This window comes from Apium graveolens, chromosome 5 (genome assembly GCF_009905375.1).
Source record: "Apium graveolens cultivar Ventura chromosome 5, ASM990537v1, whole genome shotgun sequence".
In the NCBI taxonomy this organism is placed as follows: domain Eukaryota; kingdom Viridiplantae; phylum Streptophyta; class Magnoliopsida; order Apiales; family Apiaceae; genus Apium; species Apium graveolens.
The window spans coordinates 296175502-296199228 of record NC_133651.1 but is presented as its reverse complement, the minus strand read 5'-3'; the positions used below and the strand labels follow the sequence as shown (position 1 = coordinate 296199228).

The 23727-nt window shown below is 41.3% G+C and overlaps 3 protein-coding genes across 4 annotated transcripts; 2 read left to right on the top strand and 1 right to left on the bottom strand.

Moving 5' to 3' along the window:
- The first annotated feature begins 4089 nt into the window (after positions 1-4089).
- Positions 4090-5730, top strand: LOC141661067 (uncharacterized). The gene is made up of 3 exons (XM_074468050.1): positions 4090-4577; positions 4761-5274; positions 5407-5730. The coding sequence occupies exons 1-3, from the start codon at positions 4090-4092 to the stop codon at positions 5728-5730; spliced, it is 1326 nt and encodes a 441-aa protein (XP_074324151.1).
- Positions 5731-6282: 552 nt separating this feature from the next.
- Positions 6283-8112, top strand: LOC141661066 (uncharacterized). Its single transcript, XM_074468049.1, has 3 exons — positions 6283-6759; positions 6850-7182; positions 8095-8112. Exons 1-3 carry the CDS (start codon positions 6283-6285, stop codon positions 8110-8112), a joined length of 828 nt encoding a protein of 275 aa, XP_074324150.1.
- A 7600-nt stretch (positions 8113-15712) lies between these two features.
- LOC141659189 (squamosa promoter-binding-like protein 7) lies at positions 15713-23525 on the bottom strand. Of its 2 annotated transcripts, none has more exons than XM_074465960.1 (10): positions 22702-23525; positions 21831-22003; positions 21240-21451; positions 21070-21144; positions 20858-20965; positions 20000-20114; positions 18995-19130; positions 18356-18521; positions 16863-17423; positions 15713-16538 (listed from the first exon to the last, which is right to left on the bottom strand). In XM_074465960.1, the coding sequence occupies exons 1-10, from the start codon at positions 23280-23282 to the stop codon at positions 16242-16244; spliced, it is 2424 nt and encodes an 807-aa protein (XP_074322061.1). In that variant the 5' UTR covers positions 23283-23525; the 3' UTR covers positions 15713-16241. The 2 variants fall into 2 exon arrangements, with proteins under 2 accessions (XP_074322061.1, XP_074322062.1); XM_074465961.1 differs by having other exon boundaries at positions 16965-17423; positions 22702-23524.
- Positions 23526-23727: the final 202 nt, after the last annotated feature.

Genomic DNA, 23727 nt, shown 5'->3' with positions numbered 1-23727 from the left:
AGAATACTAGATAAATAGATAAACTTTAACAACTCAAAATATTCCACCAATATTTTGGGACAACAATTTAGCTCCCAAAATGCATTGTTATACCCAAAATTTGGCATTGGATTGACTCGGGTCAAACGCGGGCTAATTACAGTCAAACTCAGTATTGCGTTGTGTAAGTGAGGACGCGTCCAAGTATTCAGGACGTGTCTACTTGGGAAGGGATATGTTACGAGGCGAGAAGAGTGCATGGTCAAGGAAGGACGCGTCCAAGCGTTATGGACGCGTCAATAATTATGAAAGTGCTTGGAAGGTGAAATCTTATGGTGATGGATGCTTTAGGACGCGCCTACCTTAGCAAGGATGTGTCGTAGAAAGTGAAATGTTGTGCATGATGGTTTTGAGGAGACGGTGCAAGTCTAATAAGGTTAAGGACGCGCCCTATATTCTAGGACGTGTCATGTGACTTTACATGTTATAAGAAACGATTAAAGCAGGGTTAGATTTGTGGAGGTTAGGACGCACCCAATTGGTTAGGACGCGTCATGTGTTTGATCTATATACTTTTGATGTTGAATTCAGGACAAAGCTTGCATGGAGAGGAGCAATGGAGGATTATTTTTACTAATGTATTTGTTGCAGGTACTCTCTGAAGAATTCCCTCCTTGAGACGGTCAAGGAGGGGGATGTCCGTGAAAAGCTTGAAGGCCTCCAGGGGTATGCCTGATGATTGAAGGCCTCCTCCTGTATTCAACGGGTGTCCTCGTTGAGGATGTGGGGTTTACTTTGGTGTGTGCTTTGGGAGCTCTGTTCTTGTATTCAACGGGTGTCCTCGTTGGAGAACTTTGGAGTCATCCTGCACTTTGCACCCAAGAGCTTGGGATCACCTGTCCTGCTATCTGGTGGGTTATCCTCATTCGGGGGACAGGGACGCGTCTGGCATTTGGGGTGAACCGTGGCTATACCTGCGTTCGTAAATTAAGGGAAATAGTTGTAGCGGAGTGTTATCCTTGCGCAGGGAGATGCACTATCCGTGAAGTCCTACGATTACGGACGAGCCTTGGGCCTTTGCGGTTGGGCCTCATAGTTGGACATTCCTAAAGCTAGCGGAAGATGGATATCGGATAGGCTTCTACTGGGCTTAGGAGTAAGAAGTCTAAACTCATTAGACTTCCGGTTCTACGAGAACTACGTCAGGCTTGATCCCTATATAAAGGGTACGTAGGCACATTGAGAGGGTAAGAAGTTGAGAGCTGATAAGAGAGCCACCACTTACTCTGATCAATCTCAGCCTAAAACAACCACAATCAACCACACACCGCTTAAGTTTCCGGCAAAGAACCACCGTCACAGATCTTAGTTCCGGCGAGAAACCTCAATCTTTGTTGTTACCAGATTCCTCCGTCAACAAATTGGCGCTAGAAGGAGGGGTGCTAATTAAGGTCGCAATCTTAGGAGGAAAAGATGTCTTACAATCGTGATGGAAGTTCTTATGATGGGAGTGACAGCAGGTCTGAAGGAGAAGGCGGGGGGCGCTATACTCGCCACGAACCTTACGTTCCCAGAAACATGGCGGATCCACCGAGGGCTCCGGATGTGGGGGGACACCTCCAGTTCTCATCAGCAACGCTGATATATTGGAGCAATTGTATCGCATGGGGGATACTCTTAACAGTTTTAACTCAAGACTGAACACGGTGGAGCGCCGAAAGACGAGGAGAGGTCGTCGTTTCCCCCGTCATGGTCATGCCTTGGGGAAAGCCCATGTAGTTGAGGGAGATACCCAGGGGAGCGGGGATAACCCGCGAATCACTCCACGGCGTTTGCAGTATTCTGATGATGTAGAACCTATTGTGGAGCTTGCGGATGAGGACACTGAAGGCAGAGAAAGGCCTCGCCTGGGCAACCAGGTAGTGCCACACCCGCATAGGTCTGGGCGTACGATGGACGAGCGTCGTTGTGCGGAGAACGCTCAAAACCAAGACGAGGGAGGAAGGGATCTTTCAGCCTTGAAAAAGAGGCTTGGCATAAGGTTGGAGGACGACGATTTGAGGATGTTGCTGGTAGAATGGCAAAAGGAAGGAAATGCCGGAGAAGCGAGGCTCCGTGATACGACGCGTGTGCCCCCCACATTCCAAAGGGATGACGGGGTGCGGCACCGCGAGCACGAGCGTGCCCCTCCGCGAGGAAGGCCCGGGAATTACTACCGGGGATATCAAAGGAATGGACGAGGAAGAAGGGATATCAATACGGAAGAGCCCCTTACAATGGTAGGAGAGGTGGAGCACATTCCGCTGGAGAAGCCCCCGCCGTTATTCCCGTAGCTTCCCACAGCGTTACTGGTAATGGGTCTGGGCCGCGTCCTCATGACCAGAACGGCGGGCGAATTCAAGTAAGAATGCAGAACAATGATGAAATTCCGCAACGCGGTCAAGATGAACCTCGCGTACGGGAAAATATACAGGACCAAAATGGTAACATGCCACCGCTGCAGCCTCAGGGCGAGGGGCGGCGAGATCCTCCGCCACACCCGGGGGGTAATCAAGGGGAATTTCAGCAAGTCACAGAGCAACCCCAACAGCCTAATGTTCAAACCATTCCTGGGGTAGGGACGTTTAATGTGAACGACCTCAAGAGTTTGCTCAACCATCTTGAGGGAGGAAGAGTAACGGCGACTGCGCAAGCTCCTTCTCCTTTTGCTGCTGTTGTGAGGGAGGCGCAATTTCCCGCGGGATACAGGAACACAACCAATGACTTGCGTTTCCACGGGAACTCTGATCCTGTGGAAAATGGGGCGTTTTAACATTGAAATAGATGTATATCAAGTACCTGATTTGGCTCGATGCCGTCTCCTGGCAGCTACTTTTAGAGAGGGCGCTCAGCAGTGGTTCCAAAAACTTGGTCCGGGTGTAATTTCATCCTGGGAACAGATGAAAACTTTATTTTTGACACAATTCCAAGCCGCGGTGAAGTATACACCACCTGTTACCACGCTGGCTAATGTGAAACAAAAGGAAGGAGAAAGTTTGACTTCGTATTTCAAGAGGTTTAATGCAGAATCTACTTTGGTGAGGGGTGCCACTGATGAAACATTGAAAATATTGCTTATGGGTTGCGTGTGGGGACGGATTTCTGGAAGCACCTGTAAGGGAAGGACCCAGTGTCGCTAGATGATGTGCTTGCGCAGGCGGAGTCGTTCAAAGCGATCGAGCAGTCGCTTGCAGAAACAAAAAAGAATGACAATACCCATAACTCCAAGGGGCGACCCAAGTGAAGGGACAGATCCTTGAGCCCAGATTATCGGCGAAATGCCAGAAGCCCTAACAGGGTAAATACTGTGAGCTCGCGGAGAGAATGGAGCCCACCATCAAACTACGAGAGAAGAGTTAGCAATTATACACCGCTGGCGGCGTCCATTGATCATATCTTTGAGGTAAATAAGGATAGAGGAATCTTCAAGAAGCCCGACCGTTTAACTTCATGGCAGAGCAGAGACAAGAAGAAGTATTGTGACTACCATGAGTCTACTGGCCATGACACCCATGAGTGTCGCCACTTACGGGATGAGATTGAGGAGTTGATCAAGGCAGGATACCTAGGAGAATGGATTGACAAGGTGAAATGACGCAGGGGACTTGACGACAAAGGTAAGGATGAAAAACTGACCCCGCGGGCGGAGGATTTCGAAAAAACGGCAGAGGTCAAGTTTCAGAGGGCTGGCAGTATCAGGGCAATTTATGGAGGACACCCTTTTGTTGGTGATAGTAATCGAGCACTGGAGAAAAACGCGAGAGAAGCGCGACATCCACCGCTCACCAACATCCACAGCTTGGAAGATAGACCCCCGAAGGTCTATAAGGAGGAGTCCGCTGATATTACGTTCAAGGAAAAAGAATCTAGGTGGGTGCATCATCCCCACAACGATGCGTTGGTAATTACCATGCTCATTGGGGCGATGAACGTACATCGAGTCTTCTTGGATAATGGGAGTTCTACAAACATCTTGTACTACAGCACCTACAAAAAGCTGGGTTTTCCAGATAGTGACATATATTTCGAAGATGCGCACGCTATGGCTTTACTGGGGAAGCAGTGAGAGTCATGGGTTCTGTCAGGCTTCCCGTCACACTCGGGGAAGGGGCCTTGTCGGTTACCCAAATGATAGATTTCAAGGTGCTAGATCAGGATTCCGCGCACAATGTGCTAGTCGGCAGACCTTGGTTGCGAGCATTCAGGGTGATAACCTCGATACACCACCTGATGATAAAGTTCCCAACGTCAAACGGAGTTGACAGTCTGAGAGGGTCACAGTATGAGTCACGTGACTGCTATCATAAGGCTGTCAAGGAATTTCGTAGAAGAAGGTATGAAGGGAAAGGTCTCCCATTTGAGGATGCAGAAGATATTCATGTTAAACCAAGTGGAGAGGTTCATGCCCACTATTTCATTGAAAGCCCCGGGAAGGAAGAAACCAATGTCTCTGGTAATTCTTTTTTGACGCGGGGGCGTATTTCGAGGATCCGTAGCGTAGAGGAAGTGGTGGTGAACCATATCGAGGCAATCATACAGAAAGAGGTTAACGGGGAAAAGTTGGAAGGAAGAAGTGAGATTTTGCAAGGTCTCGGGAATAACTTCAAGGTGGATGCTCCTCAAAATAAGGACGCGCCCTTGAATGAAATTGAGGTTGATGCTCCTCCAAACGAGGACGCGCCCTCAGATGAAAAAGTGGAAATCGAAGACCCCCGAGACTTTGATTTCGATTTGGATCCCAGGATTCCTATGCCCACCGAAAAAACGGGACCGGCCGAAGACATAATATCTATTCCAGTTGATAAAAATGACCCGAGCAAGGTTTTGAAAGTGGGATCTCAGTTGGATGATGAGATGAGAGGAAGTCTTACCCGCTTTCTAATTGCAAATCTTGATGTTTTCGCATGGAGTCATTCAGATATGATAGGAATCGACCCGGGAGTAATGTGTCACCGTTTGAATATCCTCCCGAATTGCAAGGGCATACGTCAGAAACGCCGCCCAATAAGTGGAGAAAGGGCGATAGCATTAAAAGAAGAAGTAGACCGGTTGTTGGAGGTGGGGTTGATCAATGAATCGTTCTACCCCGAATGGCTTGCAAATCCAGTACTGGTGAAGCAGCCGAATGGGAAGTGGAGGACATGTGTGGATTTCACGGATCTCAATAAGGCCTGTCCAAAGGATAGTTTCCCGCTGCCAAGAATCGATCAGTTGGTTGACGTGACGGCGGGGCATGCGTTGTTGAGTTTTATGGATGCATACTCCGGTTACAATCAAATTCCGATGTATGGCCCCGATCAAGAACATACATCCTTTATTACGGACAGGGGGTTATACTGTTACATAGGAATGCCGTTTGGTTTGATTAATGCTGGCGCAACCTACCAGCGGTTGGTAAACATGATGTTCAAAAATCAAATCGGGAGAACTATGGAAGTGTATGTGGACGATATGCTAGTGAAATCTGAGGTGACGAGTGACCACATCAAGCACCTGACGGAGATGTTTAATATTCTGAGGAGGTTTCGTATGAAATTAAATCCGCAAAAATGTGTGTTCGGCGTGGAGTCGGGCAAGTTTCTCGGGTTCATTGTCAACCACAGGGGAATTGAGGCCAACCCCGCAAAGATCAAAGCATTATTGGATATGAAGTCACCCACCAATGTGAAACAGGTGCAGAGTTTGACTGGGAGAATCGCCGCGTTAAATTGATTTATTTCCAAGTCGTCTGATAGATGCAAGGAGTTTTTCAAGGCGATTAAATTAGCTGGGAAAGACTTTGTATGGATGTCAGAATGTGAAGAGGCTTTCAAAAGAATCAAGGAGCAACTGGGACATCCTCCCATGTTGTCAAAGCTGTTGGATGGGGAAAATCTAATACTGTACCTCGCAGTGTCTGAATATTCGATCAGTGCAGTTCTGGTAAGAGAGGAAGATGGGCAGCAATCACCAGTGTACTATGTGAGCAAGCGGTTACACGACGCTGAAACTCGCTACACAAATATGGAGAAACTGGTTTACGCCCTGATTCTTGCGTCAAGAAAATTACGGCCGTATTTTCAAGCCCATAGAGTTGAAGTTCGTACAGCGTACCCGCTGTGACAGGTCCTGCACAAACCAGAGTCATCAGGCAGAATGCTGAAATGGGCTGTGGAGTTGGGACAGTTTGATTTGGAATATGTGCCTCGAACAGCGATAAAAGGGCAAGCCTTAGCCGATTTCTTGTTGGAATTTGATTCTGAAATTGATGATAAAGCTTTGGTAATGCTACATCCACCTCATGCCGAGGAGTCTTTGGAGGAGTTTCCGCATCCTTGGTGGATCTTGCATGTGGATGGGGCGGTTAATAATGGAGGAGAAGGTGCGGGTATAGTACTTGTGTCTCCGGAAGGCCACCACCTGATGAGCGCAATTCATTTCAAGTTTTATGCAACTAATAATGATGCGGAGTATGAGGCGCTGATTAATGGCCTGAAAATCGCTTTGGAAATGGGGGTGCGAAACTTAATTGTAAGAAGTGACTCAGAGTTGGTAGTGAATCAGGTGAATGGGGGATTTCAAGCGCGAGGCCCGCGAACAGAATTATACTTGAGATATACACAACGCCTGATTGGAATGTTCAAAGAAGTTAGATTGGAATGCGTTCCGCGGGAGAAAAACAGTAATGCGGATGCTCTGGAAAAAATGGGGTCGCAACAAGAGGCTGTATTGTTAGGATCCATCCCTCTTGAAATCCAGGAGGTTCCTAGTATCCCAGAGATAGAAACTATGCAAGTGGATGAGGCTCCCAAGGAAACATGGATGACGCCCATTCTAGCTTACATTCGCAAGGGAACACTCCCCGAGGATAAGTTTATGGCTCGTCGACTCCGTTATCAAGCCACAAGATATGCGATATACGATGAAGTCCTATACAAGAGAGGGTTCAACCAACCTCTGCTCAGGTGTGTTGGAGAAGAAGAAGGAAATTACATCCTAAGAGAGGTGCATGAAGGAATATGTGGCAATCACACGGGGGGTAGCTCGTTGGCAATGAAAGTGTTGCGCCAAGGGTATTATTGGCCCACAATGAGAGAAGATGCTACAAATTTCGTCAAGGCATGTGATCGCTACCAGCATTTTGCAAACTACTCGTCTATGTCGGCTACACTCTTGACGCCTATGGCAAGCCCATGGCCGTTCGCCATGTGGGGAATTGATCTTATCGGAGAATTGCCGAAAGCTAAAGGAGACGTCAAGTATGCAGTGGTTGCGGTCGATTACTTTACTAAATGGGCGGAAGCTATGCCACTGGCTACTATCACCGCAAAGAAAATCAGGATTTTCGTTTTCAACTCAATCGTATGCAGGTTTGGAATCCCTTACAAGCTTGTTTCCGACAATGGAAAGCAGTTTGATAGCAAGGAGTTGCGACAATTATGTGAGGAATTGAAAATCAAGAAGGAGTTTGCAGCGGTTTATCATCCTCAAAGTAATGGACAAACAGAAGCTGTTAACAAGATAATAAAGCATACCCTCAAAACCAAGCTGGAGGAACGTAAAGGGAATTGGCCAGAAGAACTCCCGAAGGTGATGTGGTCATACAACACTACACCACGATCTACTACGGGAGAAACGCCGTTTATGCTGACTTACGGCTATGAAGCTATGGTCCCCGTGGAAGTTGGATCGGGATCACTTCGCAGAGATTGTTACAGGAAAGAAGATGCTGAGGTTAATCAAAGGCTTCATTTAGATCTCTTAGAGGAGACGAGGGAAAATTCTCAGCTAAGGCTAGCGGCGTATCAGCAACGCGCCGCAAGATATTATATCAAGAAGGTAAAGGGACAATTGCTGAAGGTGGGAGATTTGGTACTTAGGAAAGTGATGCCCAACACAAAGAACCCCCAACATGGAGTGTTTGGAGCTAATTGGGAAGGACCGTACAGAATAAAGTCCATTCTGTGGAAGGGGACTTATCACCTTGAAGATATGGAAGGAAAACTGGTTCCGCGAGCTTGGAATGCGGAACATCTCCGAAAGTATTACCAGTAAGGCGCGGTTTTGGCCCCTTACGTATTTCTTTTATTATTTTAGGTTATGCCCGGATTATAGGCTAGAATTAAATAAATTCCTCCTAGCCTAGGGGGTAGTGTATGTACTACTTACCTTGGAACTAGTTGAAGGATCATTTTTAGAAATAATTTCCCCACAGAGCATAGTAGCCGTGGGACTGGTGCACTTTTGACACCAGAGCGCATTACGAATAAAATTTTAAAAATTTCCAAAAGGATATTTGCTCAGTTTGTTTGGTTTCATAACGCGTCCTAAACGTAGGGCGCGCCCTAAGCTAGGGTTTTATATGAACGATAACTGTAGTGGTTGTCAAAAAGGAACAATGAAACTCAAGTAAAATGTACTATTTTCAAGGATGCGCCCAAGTTATCTTTATTGATGCTCCTTTAGACTGAATGTTACTGTAATATTGACAACATAATTGAAAAAAGAAAAAGTCCTTGTTAAGGACACGTCCTGCTTGAAGAATGATGTAAGGCGCGTCAAAACCATAGGACGCGCCCACTTGTGCCTTGGTTAAACACATAAGATGCGTCTAGCTGGAGAGGACGCGCCCTCAGTGGGATTTGCTTAATGGAGTGAAAAATAATAACAATGAGTCAAAGGGGACGCGCCCTTAACACAAGGCGCGCCCATATAAATGACCAATTGAGTAAAAAAACAAGTGCAAGTGAATGTTCAAAAATAGTCTTTACAACTTGCAAGGCTTCAAGGGGCCCGCACCCTTTAATAGTTCAAGTACATAAAAGATAAAGGACGCGTCCTAAGTAGGAGGTGCGTCATGTGGCTTGTCTTGGCCTTCTATAGGGGGAGGCTGAGTCTGAAGTGGAGCAGGATCAGGGGACGCGTCCTCTGCCTCTAAGCCCAGAAAAATCCTCTTGTTCTTGATGGATTCTGCGGCCTTGACCCTGAAATCATTTACCCATATCTGGGTATCTGTATCAAACTTTGAGAATGTATACTCTGGGTCGTTGGCAATGAACCCAGAGCACCATTCTTCAAATCCAACCTGGAAGCCGTGCTGATAAACCAGTTTTTTCTCCTCTGTCCATCCATGCAGCCTATCATCATTCAGGGTGTCAAGCTCCAGCTGTATGGTGGAATTCAGGGCGATGACGCTGTCCATTTGCTTCTCTATTGCGGAGACATTGCCTTCCAACACAGCTTTTTCCGTTTCTAGACGCGTCCTCTCCCCCTCCAGGTGTCTGATTTCAGCATCTTTTTCTTGGGTAAGCAGGGCAATGTGTTTTTCCAGAGATTTGATCTTGTCTTTGGCCTGGCTCTTTGTAGTGTCTGTAACAGCAAGATGTGCCGCCCTAAGCCTGACAGCCATGTTAGCGCTCTGCCTGGCATGCAGGTGAAGCTCGGCTGCAGCCTTGACCATGGCCTCCTCCATTTGCTGTTCCGTTCTAAAAGTCCAACCTCTGACTTCATCCTCTGTGAAATTTCCAACAGATGACGCGCCTAGGTATCTGAGGACGAAAGACTGGTCATCAGGAACAGTCTTTTGACACTTTGAGGGCGCGTCCTCCATGCTTTCAGGAATGTCTAGCACAGTGGTGTCGATTATCTTGGGAGGAGGAGAAGGAGTTGCAATAGGAGTTGAGGTTTTTGCCTTTGGATCGGCCTTTGTAGGAGTCTGTTTTCTTGCCCTTAGTTTTTTGGAAGCCCCAATTGCGAATCCTTTGGGGAGTGAGGCCATATCTGTAATAGAAACATGAAAAGATAAAGGCATTAAGACGCGTCCAGGGAGCAAGACGCGCCCATGTTGTGATATAGAATTCTACATGCAAGGCAGATTAAAAGTAAGAAGGTACATGAAAAGATGGTAACCAAAATGAGTAAATGCATAAAGATATAATCAGGAAAATGAAAGACATGAGTAATGCATATATGTATCAAGCAAACAATGACGCGCCCTACACATATGGCGCGCCCTTCCTAGAGACATGTTGGCTGTGACAGGTTATGAAAAAACTTGAACTGTAGGAATATAGAACAAGAAGGACGCGTCCTGTGAAAAAACGCGCCCTTAGCAGATGTATGTGCATGAAACACCTTTGATTCTTATGTAAGTTAACATTTTTTGAATGGGGAGCTAATTTTTGTAGCTGTGGACGAGTCCAAAATTTATGACGCGTCCTCCCTCACTTAAACTTACCTTGTTCTAAGTTGAATTGCTTACTAATGTCAATCTTGACCACCTCTGCGGCACTGAGGCCCTGGTTTTTTCTGAAGTTGTGAGAACAGGTTTGCCGTTATGAAATTCACGGAACTTGCAGATAGAGCCAACCCGGGGTGATAACGCGCCCACTAGCTTGAGGTTGTCTTCTGTAATCATGTCTTTGAGGTTAAAATGCTTCTTTGCATACTGGAGAACCTTGTCTGCCCTCTTTTTCCTTTTCCCTGATAGTTCTTTCTGAACTCTTTTGTCTAGAGATAAAGGATGGTAAGAATTTCTTAAAGAAAAAAGGGAGGACGCGCCATACCAAGAGGGCGCGTCCGGTATATGAAAACATGTTTTTGAGTCACTTACTTGGTTCTAGGTTGAAACGAACACGGGATCTCTTGACGTCATAGATATAAAAGAAGGGTTCTTTCCAATCCCTTTCATGGCTGATCTTGCCTTCATTAAATCCCTTGTTGTTCACCCACTTGTTGACAACGAAGAAGTGATAACCAGGAATTAATTTTCTTATGCTGAAAAAGAAGCTGAATTCCTTCATAGAGGGCGCGCCCAGCTTGAGGTTGTGATACATCATGTACAAAGCCCAAGCCAGTTTGTATGAGTTTGGAGACAACTGGATCGGAGCGACATCATACCACTTCAGGATCTTCTTAATGTATGGGTGCAAGGGCGCGCCCACGCCTAGAGAAATCAATTTTGGGGTAAGCACCATTTGGGGAATCCTTTGATTCCCAATGTTAAAAATATGTGGCCTCATGGTTCGAAGAGGGCGCGCCCAGATGCCTTCCATGTCGTAGTATTTCATGTGCCACTGGATTTCCAGGTCAGACGCAGTAGAATCAAGGGCTATGCATGCCAGCTTACCCTCTCTTTTCCTTCTGGCATTCTTCTCTGCTTCAGTAAGGGTACCGAGCCTCGCCCAGTCACAATCTATTTCTACATCTGAAGGTTCCCAATGCTCTAGGGGAGGATCAGAATTTTGAGGAGATACGGGATACGTCTCAGGGTCAGGAATCCTTCTTTCGAATTCACTTACACTGTGTGGGGATGCGTCCCCAGAAGGAGCCGCGCCCTGAGAAGATGACGCGTCCTGTGTGTTTGACGCGTCCATATCAGAAATAGCCATTCCTTGAGGTTTTTGGCTTGTAGTAGGGATAACTTCGTCGTCCGTCCAATCTTCGATGGCGGCCCTTGTATGGAGAATTGGAGTTCTTTGCCTTTTGACTCCCTTCTTTTCCATTCTTGAAATTATGGGAATATGGTCCATGGAGTCAGAGCTGGAATCAGACATTATTGAGTTTTTGATTTAAGGGAACGGAAGACGCGCCTTTCTGCTCTAAGGAAGGAATTTGTCCTGTGGATGTTGGGAAAGTCGGGTTTAAAAGCTATCAGATGTGGGGAGTAGATTCCGAGGCGTTTGTTGAGGGCTTTGAATGGATGAAATGGTGAGAAGGAGGACGCGTCCTCCAGCTGCAAAAGAATGAATAAAAATTTGAGGACGCGTCCATTTATGTAAAAAAAAAAAAAGAAAGATGGAAAAAAGGATACTGGAAGGGCGCGTCCTAAAAATCTACCGCAGGGGGTGTGCTACAACGACGCGTCCTAATAAAACTTTGGCCCTATATCACCTTTGTTTGGGACAGCTTAAATATGTCTTAAATTAGGGGATACAGGACGCGCCCTATGGGGAAGACGCGTCCAACATGATTACAATGGTGGAATGTTAATCGACTGTTAACAATTTGAGGGAAATATGATGAAATCCTAGAAACATGTACTTGGGAGATCAGGGAAGCAAAACATGTTATAGTTACAGATATATACACATATACATACAAGGAGAGCTAAGAATGGTGCATGGAAACTCGAAGTATATGAACGGATTTTTGCTCATTAAACTCGATTTACTTAGTTAAATAAGAAAGTAAAGGAAGATTTGTATACCTTGTGAGTTGGCGGTTGGATTAAGCTAAAGAAACAGGGAAATGGCTGGATAGATCACCGGAATTTGGACCTCGAAACTCCTGCTTGGAAAGGCGGCAATGGCGGTTGTATGAGAGAGAAAAAGAGATGATGGTGGTGGTATGGTGCAGCTAGGGTATTTATAGAAGAAGGACGACCCTAAGGACGACAGTTGTACACCACATGCAGAAGGTGAAAGTAAGACGCGTCTTCCTGTCATGATGCGTCCACATATTTTGAGCCAAATTTCGCTTGGAAAGAAATTCCAATTTTGTTTTTAACTGCAAATGAAATTTGGGGGGTAGTTGTTATACCCAAAATTTGGCATTGGATTGACTCGGGTCAAACGCGGGCTAATTACAGTCAAACTCAGTATTGCGTTGTGAAAGTGAGGACGCGTCCAAGTATTCAGGACGCGCCTACTTGGGAAGGGATATGTTACGAGGCGAGAAGAGTGCATGGTCAAGGAAGGACGCGTCCAAGCGTTATGGACGCGTCAATAATTATGAAAGTGCTTGGAAGGTGAAATCTTATGGTGATGGATGCTTTAGGACGCGCCTACCTTAGCAAGGATGTGTCGTAGAAAGTGAAATGTTGTGCATGATGGTTTTGAGGAGACGGTGCAAGTCTAATAAGGTTAAGGACGCGCCCTATATTCTAGGACGTGTCATGTGACTTTACATGTTATAAGAAACGATTAAAGCAGGGTTGGATTTGTGGAGGTTAGGACGCGCCCAATTGGTTAGGACGCGTCCTGTGTTTGATCTATATACTTTTGATGTTGAATTCAGGACAAAGCTTGCATGGAGAGGAGCAATGGAGGATTATTTTTACTAATGTATTTGTTGCAGATACTCTCTGAAGAATTCCCTCCTTGAGACGGTCAAGGAGGGGGATGTCCGTGAAAAGCTTGAAGACCTCCAGGGGTATGCCTGATGATTGAAGGCCTCCTCCTGTATTCAACGGGTGTCCTCGTTGGGGATGTGGGGTTTACTTTGGTGTGTGCTTTGGGAGCTCTGTTCTTGTATTCAACGGGTGTCCTCGTTGGAGAACTTTGGAGTCATCCTGCACTTTGCACCCAAGAGCTTGGGATCACCTGTCCTGCTATCTGGTGGGTTATCCTCATTCGGGGGACAGGGACGCGTCTGGCATTTGGGGTGAACCGTGGCTATACCTGCGTTCGTAAATTAAGGGAGATAGCTGTAGCTGAGTGTTATCCTTGCGCAGGGAGATGCACTATCCGTGAAGTCCTACGATTACGGACGAGCCTTGGGCCTTTGCGATTGGGCCTCATAGTTGGACATTCCTAAAGCTAGCGGAAGATGGATATCGGATAGGCTTCTACTGGGCTTAGGAGTAAGAAGTCTAAACTCATTAGACTTCCTGTTCTACGAGAACTCCGTCAGGCTTGATCCCTATATAAAGGGTACGTAGGCACATTGAGAGGGTAAGAAGTTGAGAGCTGATAAGAGAGTCACCACTTACTCTGATCAATCTCAGCCTAAAACAACCACAATCAACCACACACCGCTTAAGTTTCCGGCAAAGAACCACCGTCACAGATCTTAGTTCCGGCGAGAAACCTCAATCTTTGTTGTTACCAGATTCCTCCGTAAACATGCATAATCAAATATACAAAACAAATAATAATCAAATATACAAGCCACAGTTACACCACTACATCTTACTATTTTAGATTTGCTGCAAGCATGTTAACGGATCTGCATGTAGGCTTTGCTTGAACAAAACGAATCGTTTTGTTTAAGAAGCCGACAAACAAGAATCAATCCACAAAAAAACAACAAGCTGCTTATGAATCACTTTGGATTCATCAAATCTTTGGTTGTAATTTTGATGCCACTCCCACGTTAAAACTGCTCGCAAGTTGCAGGTTTTGTCTTCATATTCCCAAACCTTCAAAGTTGGCACAAAACTTCGATGTTATGCATTCACCAAACAGACCTATATCTATCTATTAATTGCCCAGCTTTGCATTGTTGTAGTCAACACAATCTATTTGCTATAAAGAAGTGCTGTAATCAAAACTACTAAATTTGTTTCTCTCAAGGGCCAAGGCTACATTAATTATAGTAGTTTCGGGTTAAAAAAATAATATATATTATTCACCCGGCTAAAAAATTATACAATTCACACTATTTAAAAAATTATACAATTGGAAGGAGTTTTGAAATAAAATTAAAATCAAAGATAACTAATCATTATTTAAAATTTTAAATGTACAAATTTAATATCTCAAAAAAGTCATCAAATTAAATTTAAAAAAATTAGATATTATTAAAAATATTTTATACAAGGCATGAATTTTAAGCTAATATAAATTTAGAAAGGGGAAGCTGAGGAGACAAAACAAATCATGAGCCGTAACAAAATGACGAATGAAAGTGAAATGTTAGGATTTTTAACATTCCATTTATGGCTCAAAATGGACCCTACGTGACCGACCTTATAATTTGCCAAACAGGTCAGTAAATAATAGAATGGGCTTAGGACACAAATGAGTATGGGGTGTGTATGGGGCGGTTTTTAGTATTAACCGTAGTCAAATCAATACATGCGGTTCGGTTCGGTTAATTACTATTAACCGCCATCAAATCATTTAAAACGATTTTTCGGTTTCGGTTAACTAATTATCGGTTTCGGTTTTTATTCGGTTTTTTTATACATTTTTTTATTTGTACGATTTTTTTTGGTAATGTGTTGGATAAAAAAATAACATCAAGTTAAATGATAATATTACATTAATTAACAAAAATTTGTCACTTTACAATTCGTTAAATAAAATTGATATATTTCATAAAGTTATTTTTGAATGTATAATTTATATTATCTTAAATAATAGATACGAAATATGATAAAAATATATGTTCACTAACAATAAAAAAGAGTATATATCAAATATATGATAAAATTGATAATATACATATTAAAAAATTATGATTTCAGAGTATTTACATATTAATCTTAATTAATTTATGGTATTATATTATACAATTTATCATATTATACAATTTATCATATTAATATTAAGTAAATATTTAATTTATAAAATATTAGAACCGGGTTTTGATAATATATACATGTATATATACATACATAATATTATATATATAATATAACGGTGCGGTTAATTTCGATTCGGTTTTGATTGAAAACCGGAACCGAAACCGCACCGTTAATTCAGTTTTTGTCGGTTCGGTTTTCTTCAATTTTGTAGCGGTTTGGTTTTTTCGGTTTAGTTTATCGGGTTTTTTCGATTATTTTTTCGGTTTCAATTTTTTCTGCTCTCCCCTACAAATAAGCCTTAGGAGTGATGAGCCAGACATGCACTAGTTCTAGAACGATAACTTCAAGCTTCCAGAAAGCAAATATCAAATGCTAGTAACTATTGTATTTTGAATTCTACATTCATGCCCTTAATTTATGTGTCTTGTCAGTGTCAAAATCGAGAAGACTGAAACAGGATAACCATTGCCCAAATATATCAGTTCTATTCCAAAAAACTACTGATGATAATTTCATCCTGAAACAGCTACACAAACACAAATAACCAACTCTTGTCACACTCATATACAGTAATTTATAAGAAAACCTCAATTCTAGTTTAAACATATGCCCTGGGCACAAAAATGCTGCAGCTAAAATACATACAGATTTCCCATTCATACACCAACATTACCAGATTTTACAACAGTACAAAAGATATAAATCAAGACAGGTATTCCGACCGATATGGCACGGGGACAACTCGAAAGAAACTGCAAATCTCTTATTACCAACCAAGTCCGGTATTTAACCAAAGAGCTTCCTTTTTCCAAATTATTGTAGCAAAAATTTATGCCTTTCATACCCACAAGCACCTTGTTACAGCATAGTCACAGCTGCCTAGCAACATAAGCGCATCAACATTTGCTAATGGTCATCTAATACACTCTAATAGTTCATTTTCACAAGGATGTGTCTACAAGGAAAACCTTCTTTTGTATAAGATCAGTTTAAATTACGAGTGGTTAAACAAGCACCTTCGGATAGTTACTGCTATTTCACCAACCGTCTGGGGATGAAAAACTATAGCACAAACTCCAAAACAAACAGCAACAGCAGATACTAGAAAAAATAGCGGACGAGCAGGCAAAATCGTATTTGTATTTAAGAGATTGTAAGACATCTTCTGCTGTTCTTTCAAATTGTTGACACTCATGATGACCTCCGCATTTAACAGAGGAGCAGTTTCGCTTTTATCAAGGGATGTAGAAGCAGTTAGACTATTAAACTTGTTTTCCTCCATTATTACATCCTGCAACATTCAAAGGAAACAGATTTACTTAGCAAAAAACAGATTTAATTAAAGATCCAACTTTTTAGAGATTTCTCTTTAAATTGGTGTTTTTTTTGTACGAGGAAAAGGCGGGATATTAACTTTGGTACTAAAGCCTAACTTGTCCTTGGCCTTTCCAGATATTAATACATAAAAATGTTGAAGAAAGTTCTCGGACAACAGAATATTCATAGATAATCAATTATATGACTAAGAAATATGTTGTGCGACGATATCTAGTTAAAATGACATTTAATACTAGGGCTGCAAGGACTCGTATAGAACTGCACAAAATTTTCTAACCTGATTAGTAACAGGAACGTAAGGAAACATGTCTATTTTAGAGCTTGCCTCCAAATAATCTCCTTGGGAAACATAATTTATAACTGGCACTGCATAGTTTACCTTGCGCTGAAACTTCTGAGAAAGCCTGGCATTAGCGTCATTAATATTCTTCTTACACAGCTTCATGTCAGCATCACTAACACCAGAGATCAAGCTATCGTACACTCTGATCTTCACATGGTAAGCTACTCTTTCCAATATGACAAAAGACTGATTTTCTATGAGGAATTTTAATAAACCATTAAACCGTTGTATATGAGAAGTCGTCAAGATTTTTTGCTTATTTTCTAAAGGTGACCCCTTGAGCAACCACGCGACATCTAGAATAAAGTCGGAGAAGTACTTCTGCCTTAAAATGGAAATATCACATGAAGAACTAGAAATTGCAGCTGCAAATTGAAATCCTCTTAACCGAAGAGATGTATCAAGTTTACGCTGCAATATATTCATTTCAGAGCATATAAGTTGATCGCCAATAAGTATGGGAATGAAGTTCGACACACCAGATTCATTCTCGACCTGCAATGAAGTTGTTTGTATAGCAAGGTTGGTCAATCTTAATTAACATATGTATGTAATATATCTTTTTCTACTAAATAAATTAAATTAAACATTCTTTTTGTATAATAATTTTTTATACGTTTTAGAACAGTTAAAAATAAATTATATTAAGTACAAAAAAAAATTCTTTAAAATATTTATGTGGATCGTTATTAAATATAATTTAAGTTTTAAAAAAGTTTCTAATTTGAACCTAACCCAGAGAGAGAGTCAGCCTATTAAAAGAAAGGGGTTTAATTTACCGGATAGGAGAACAAAAAAAAAGATTGTTCTTTACAAGTTCCACAGGGTTTGAGATGCAGTCGGAACTATCAACTTAATATTATTTACAACTCCGCTGAAGGACCCACATGTTCAAGTCCACAAATGAACTGATGTTGGACATACTGTCCGGCCAATTTCCAATACATGAATGTTAAAAAAGAATATCAACTCCAAGAAATTCAAGCAGAGTAAAATACAAGTACACAAATCGGTTAAAATATAATCCATTGGCCAAGGGGGTTGCCGTGTTTTTTATGAAACAATTTTCCCGTAATATTTTTTTTCTTAAAGAGTGCTGCTAGCTATCCGTTCCGTGGCATGAACGAGAAGCATCCTCTGATCAGATCTCAGTCTTAATTATATCTTTAACGATGTACTTAATTTCATCCATGACCAAGGCACATATTAATATTACATTTAGTACAATAAATAGTAAGTCGGGGTACTAGGCCCTTTTTGTTTCGTGTTTAGCCGTTGAACGACAATCCTCAAGATTAGGTAGTTGGTAAGGAGGAATAGAGAAGGCTGTTTACCTACTGCCGAGAAGCACCATTAGGGTTTCATGGCATAGATTAAATTGTTTGTGATACAGAAAGTAGCTACAAGAAAAATGTCAAATACCCTACCTCGATGAAAGCAGGCCCAAAAAGATTTGATTCAGTTCGAGGAACACAAATTTTGAGCAACTGGTGGTCAAGAGCTCTGCATGTGTCATCGTCTTCTATATTTTTCAATGATGAATAGGAAATATCATCATATGAAAGATAATCCCCAGAAAAAGATACAAGAAGCCTGCGAGTGGAGTTTGCGATATACAATCAATTAAATAACAGTAACAATTGAAAAACATCTTGTGAAGACTCTAATAACCTTTGGTCCAAAATTTGTCTACTTTAACCAAAATCTCGGTACTGACATAAGATTCTTCTCAAGATATCTCTTCACAAAGCACATACAGATTTTCAAAGCCTTATATATTCTCACTCCTAAATAATCGCTAAAATCTTCTACATGTACATCTTTAGTAAACCAAGGATAGTTTGACTAACTTCTTAAATCAATATTGTGCACATGTATCACTATTTGTTTATCTAACAAAATTGTTAACTGTTAAATGCCCAAGAAACCCAGGTCAATTGTTTAACGTTGATCAAATTATTGTGAACTAATCCCCGATTTCAAACCCTAGTGAACAAATGCTGTGAGCACCTATGTGTAGTTGAGTAATATATGATTTCCTTTACGATGAGGCAGCAAGAGTATACCGAAATTTGGGTTGAAGCAGATTACTTCCACAAACGAGAAATTCCATGGGCTTGCCGGCCTCAAAGCATGTAGGATGAACATAGTGTAGCTTGGGAGCCTCTGTTTTCACCTGGACTTTCACTACAGATGTACTATCTGTGTCCATGATAAAATCAGAAAATGTTATGAAGCATGTACAATTGAGCTCCCCGGGAATCTAGTAAGGAGATAAACAAATTTAAAGAAAATTCTAAAAATAAATTAAAACAGACATCCATGATGAAAGTCTTCCAAAAAATTGTTCAGGGCCTAGAAATTTTCACATAATAATACTTTTTTTTACTAATGCAAGTATATAAAAGCAGACAACAAACAATTCATCTAAAATTAATCACCGGTATATTGATGCATCAATTAGACATATAAATAAACAAATGCAGTTTACAGAGCACAAGAATTAATTATTAATAAAAAACATGGCAATCAACTCCAAGAAACCAAAACAATTTTCCACAAAAAAATTACTGTTAAACTTCAGGCTTCTTGAATGTTCGAATATTCATTTAAAGTGAAATATAAAACTGTAAGAGGAGTCTTTGCATCATGTATGTATATATTAGTCCTATAACTAAGAAAAATACATGAGGGACCAAATATAATATTAAGGGGGCTAAAATTGGTATTATGTGGTCTGAAAATATGTTATGTCTTTCGCCTTCAGGACAAGACATTCCTAGAATGATAAAAATTCCTAATAGATGGGACAGAATAACAAACATCTATTTCTACTATTCCTTATGTTTTTTTTGTGGATGGGAAGAATATCCGGGTGGGTACGGTAGTGCAGTGTACAATGAACATAATTTCTGGAGAATAACTAGGTAGAAAGCACACTGACTACGTCATTGAAGCCAACAGAAAAAAAAGCTAACAGTTGAACAAGTTTCAGAGGAGGTGTTCAGACAGTGCATTAAGAAACATAAAAATATAAATGTCCAAGCATAGTCACTTCAGGTAGCAATTACCTTTCAGAACACGAAATATAACGTTGTTTAGGTAAACATAAAAGCTGCCCTTTCCGAAAAGCATACTTGCAGGTGCAACAAGGCTCTGTATAGAAGCCACGGGATCTCCGCACAACTGCTCAGACGCAATTTACACTAAAGTCAGGTATCAAGAATCAAGTGAAAACTGGAGATAACTTGAACAGTTGAACCACATACAAGCTATACAATAAATTACATAAAATGCACTAAAGAAAGGAAATATGTAAGGATTCTATAAAGATAATAATGCATCCTCAGTCTCTTTACCCAGAATACAATAGTATCAGATCATATTACTAAAATTAAAAATAGATTATCTCCCCCTACAACTTAATTACAATAAAGTCTATTATACCCTTCTAGTCAATATATGAGCAGAGATACGTTGCAAAAGACCAAACACTTTCATCAGAAATGGTTAGAATTTTAAAACAAATTTACATTTACATTAATTACTGATAATGATAATGAATACTTTGAATAATTTGAAGGTACAACTTAAAATGAACAGATTTTCTGATCAAAAAGGACATACAAAAAGGAACAAAGGATGTAATGTATTACTTTCTCATCATTCATCATTTTACTTCCTACTAAAATTATCTTCCATATATGGTTTCGTTGTTTGCTCATTAAATGGTTTTTTATAGAAAATTAAAATAACATCATTACCCTCGCTCAAAATTGTAATTCAAACGCCACTAAGAATCAGTCAGAAAGAATATGTTTCAGTTCATACTGTTATTTCAATATTCCTTGGCCAATATGAAGAAGACTGGAAAAAAAGAACTTCAATTTATTCTCTTTCATATGTCATGCATCAAGAGAACATGTTACCTTAACCCACATTGAGTCTGGCATTGCTATGAAGACAGTCAAGATTGTACAACCAGGACGGACATATCCCTCCAACTCAACTGGCATGCTGGCCAACCACTGAAAAATCTGCAAAAAAAAAACCTTATTTCACTCAAAGCCAAGCATTTTTAATTGAAATAGAGACCCATTCCCCCCTTCAATACTAAACTGTAATTATAATCCTTTAATACTTGGTGTCGAAGTCGCCGAGGGAACTCAGCAGGATTCCAATCATAAAGCTTGAAGGAGATCCGGCCAGTTGGACACTGCAGTAGAACATCGAATCATCCATGTAAGTAATGGTCCACTAGAATAATATAACAGGTGACACGACAAGAAGTTGCATTTCCCCGCCACTTACCACAGAGGAGAAAACATTTTTATTGTCATTATAGGATGGAGACTGATTACACTTTTCTTTTTCCTCATCACACAGAGTTTCACCAGAGCCTGCAAGTGATATACCGCTATCACTCTGGATATTTTGAGAACTAGGAGCTGAGCAGAGTAAAGATGCAGGTCTTTCGACATCCAGCAATGCTTCCTTTTCTACCTCCTGATTGTTCAAGGAGACTACATATTCGAAATGCACAAACCTTTTAAGCCACTTTTCAACTTTCACATTACCAAAGCCATGACTCACATTTCAACTCTAAACCTTAACAAAACAACTTCACTATTTAAATGGACAAAGACTGAGATTTTCACAATTTAATGCACATTGTGTAGCCTTAATCATGCCCACATACAAGCAAGCAACTTAAATAGTCAAGGAATTTCATTAAGAGTAACCAAATATCATAGAACCAAAAAATATATATTTCCTTTCTTTACCAAAAAATGTTATCATAATAATGACGGATATCATTTTTGGCTTTATGCAAGACGTTTTATTATTGGTCTAGATCTGTAAAGAAAATTCAAAGAGTAGAACCATTTACTAAATTACTACCTCCAACAGTCACATCATCACAACCAGCATCTTCAGCCGATAGAAGCGGTTGAGCATCTCCTTCAGGGAGGCCCTTGGGATCAGTAGATTTTCTTCGGCGCCTATTATTGTGGCGCTCCAGTTTCCGTCTACAACTGCGCTTACCTTCATCAAAGTCTGACAGAATGTGGAACCTGCCAGAGCACAGTAGTATACTACTTCAGAATAGCAACAAAAAATTAAAATCTCAATTACTTGCACCATATAGCTCAAAACTGCTGTCGTGCCTTATACAGAAAAAAATCTATACAATATCGGTTTCAATCGATGTTACCAAAATTTAACAAATAGTAAAAAAGCATCTCTCAGCATACAAATTTAGCATTCACGATAGTGGTCTGACAGGGGCAGCTATAAAACTAATGCAAAAAGAGGGTCATCATGAAGTTAGAAAAAGCATTCAACCAAATTCAATATGTAAATGTAACACTGTGGTAAAGCCGTGACAAGTTCAGCAATATGTTACATGATTCATGTAGCCATCTAACACAGATAGCTTTTACAGTGTAGTAAGCAATGTGAATCATGATAATGTTGGGTTTTTGTGTCTCAGTTAGTAATCAAATGAAGACTTCACAAATTCCTTCCTAAGCAAATCGATTTGCAATTGGCATCATCTATACATTTTAGCATACACAAGACTTATTAATCAAATATAATGTTGGCCATATATCAAAAAACATATGTGCAACCACATTACACTTTCCTTATACCGAACACAATTAATAGAATACTAATCACATATCTTCATCATCAAAACTTAAATTAAAACTCGAATATCGTAATAAACGTGAACAAATTAAATAAAAAAGCGATCTTTACTAGTACTCACTTGCCACACTGCTGACAGTATCTCTTATTCTCCTCGTCAATAAACACACTAATCGCATTCGCGCATCCTAAACAAACCTTATGCCTCTTATGATACCCTTTCAATTCACTAATGTCGACACCACAATTCGGAACTTGACATCGAAAGCCACTCGGTCCAACCCGAACCGTCCTGGCCTTTTTCTTCCCCGGTCCAATCTCTTCTTCTTCTTCCATCTCCGCTAGTTTCGCATCCAGCTCCGGACACGCACAGGGGACCCGACCCGCTAAAAAATTGGAACATACTAGCCGTGGATCACGTTTTCGGATCTTATCAGAATTAGTAGGTTCCGGCGATTGCTCCGGCGGTGGGGGAGGTAATTCCGGCAGTGTAGGAGGTAATTCCGGCGGTGGAGGAGGTAATTCCGGCGGGGGAGGTGGAAAAGGAGGGGAAGTGAATTGATCAAAGTCGAGAAAGTCGGTCCAGTCCCAGAGATATGATGAAGTGGCGGGGTGGTGGTGGTCGTCGTCGTCGTTGAACATTTGGATTGCGATTGAGTCTATTTCTGTTGTTTGCGGCTGTGACTGTGGTGAATTGTGCATTTTTTTACGTTCAAAGGCAGTGACTATGGAGACAGAGTGAGAGATTAAACGAGGAGAGAGAGAGATGAGAGAGAGAGGGGGAGAGAGAGAGAGGGCGGTTGGTGGTGGGAGAGAGATGAGAGAGACGGTTGGTCGGGTGGGTAGAGATTTGGTGGTAGTGGTGGTAATGTTAGGTGGCGACACGAATTTCTTTTTTCTTTCCTCCCTTGATTACTTCTACTGTATTTTTTATTTTATTTTTGTTATGAATGTGTATATTGATATTGTAATAAACAATTATTATTTGTGTAAAGGAATATTGTATTCACTTAGCGATCTCCAAAAGTCTTGGTATCTGCTTCATAAACAATTCTATTAATTCATTTATAATTTATTGGGATGAAGGGTTTCTGATTATTTTTTTTAGTACACGAACAAGAAATTATATGATCGAGATTTAGTGTCA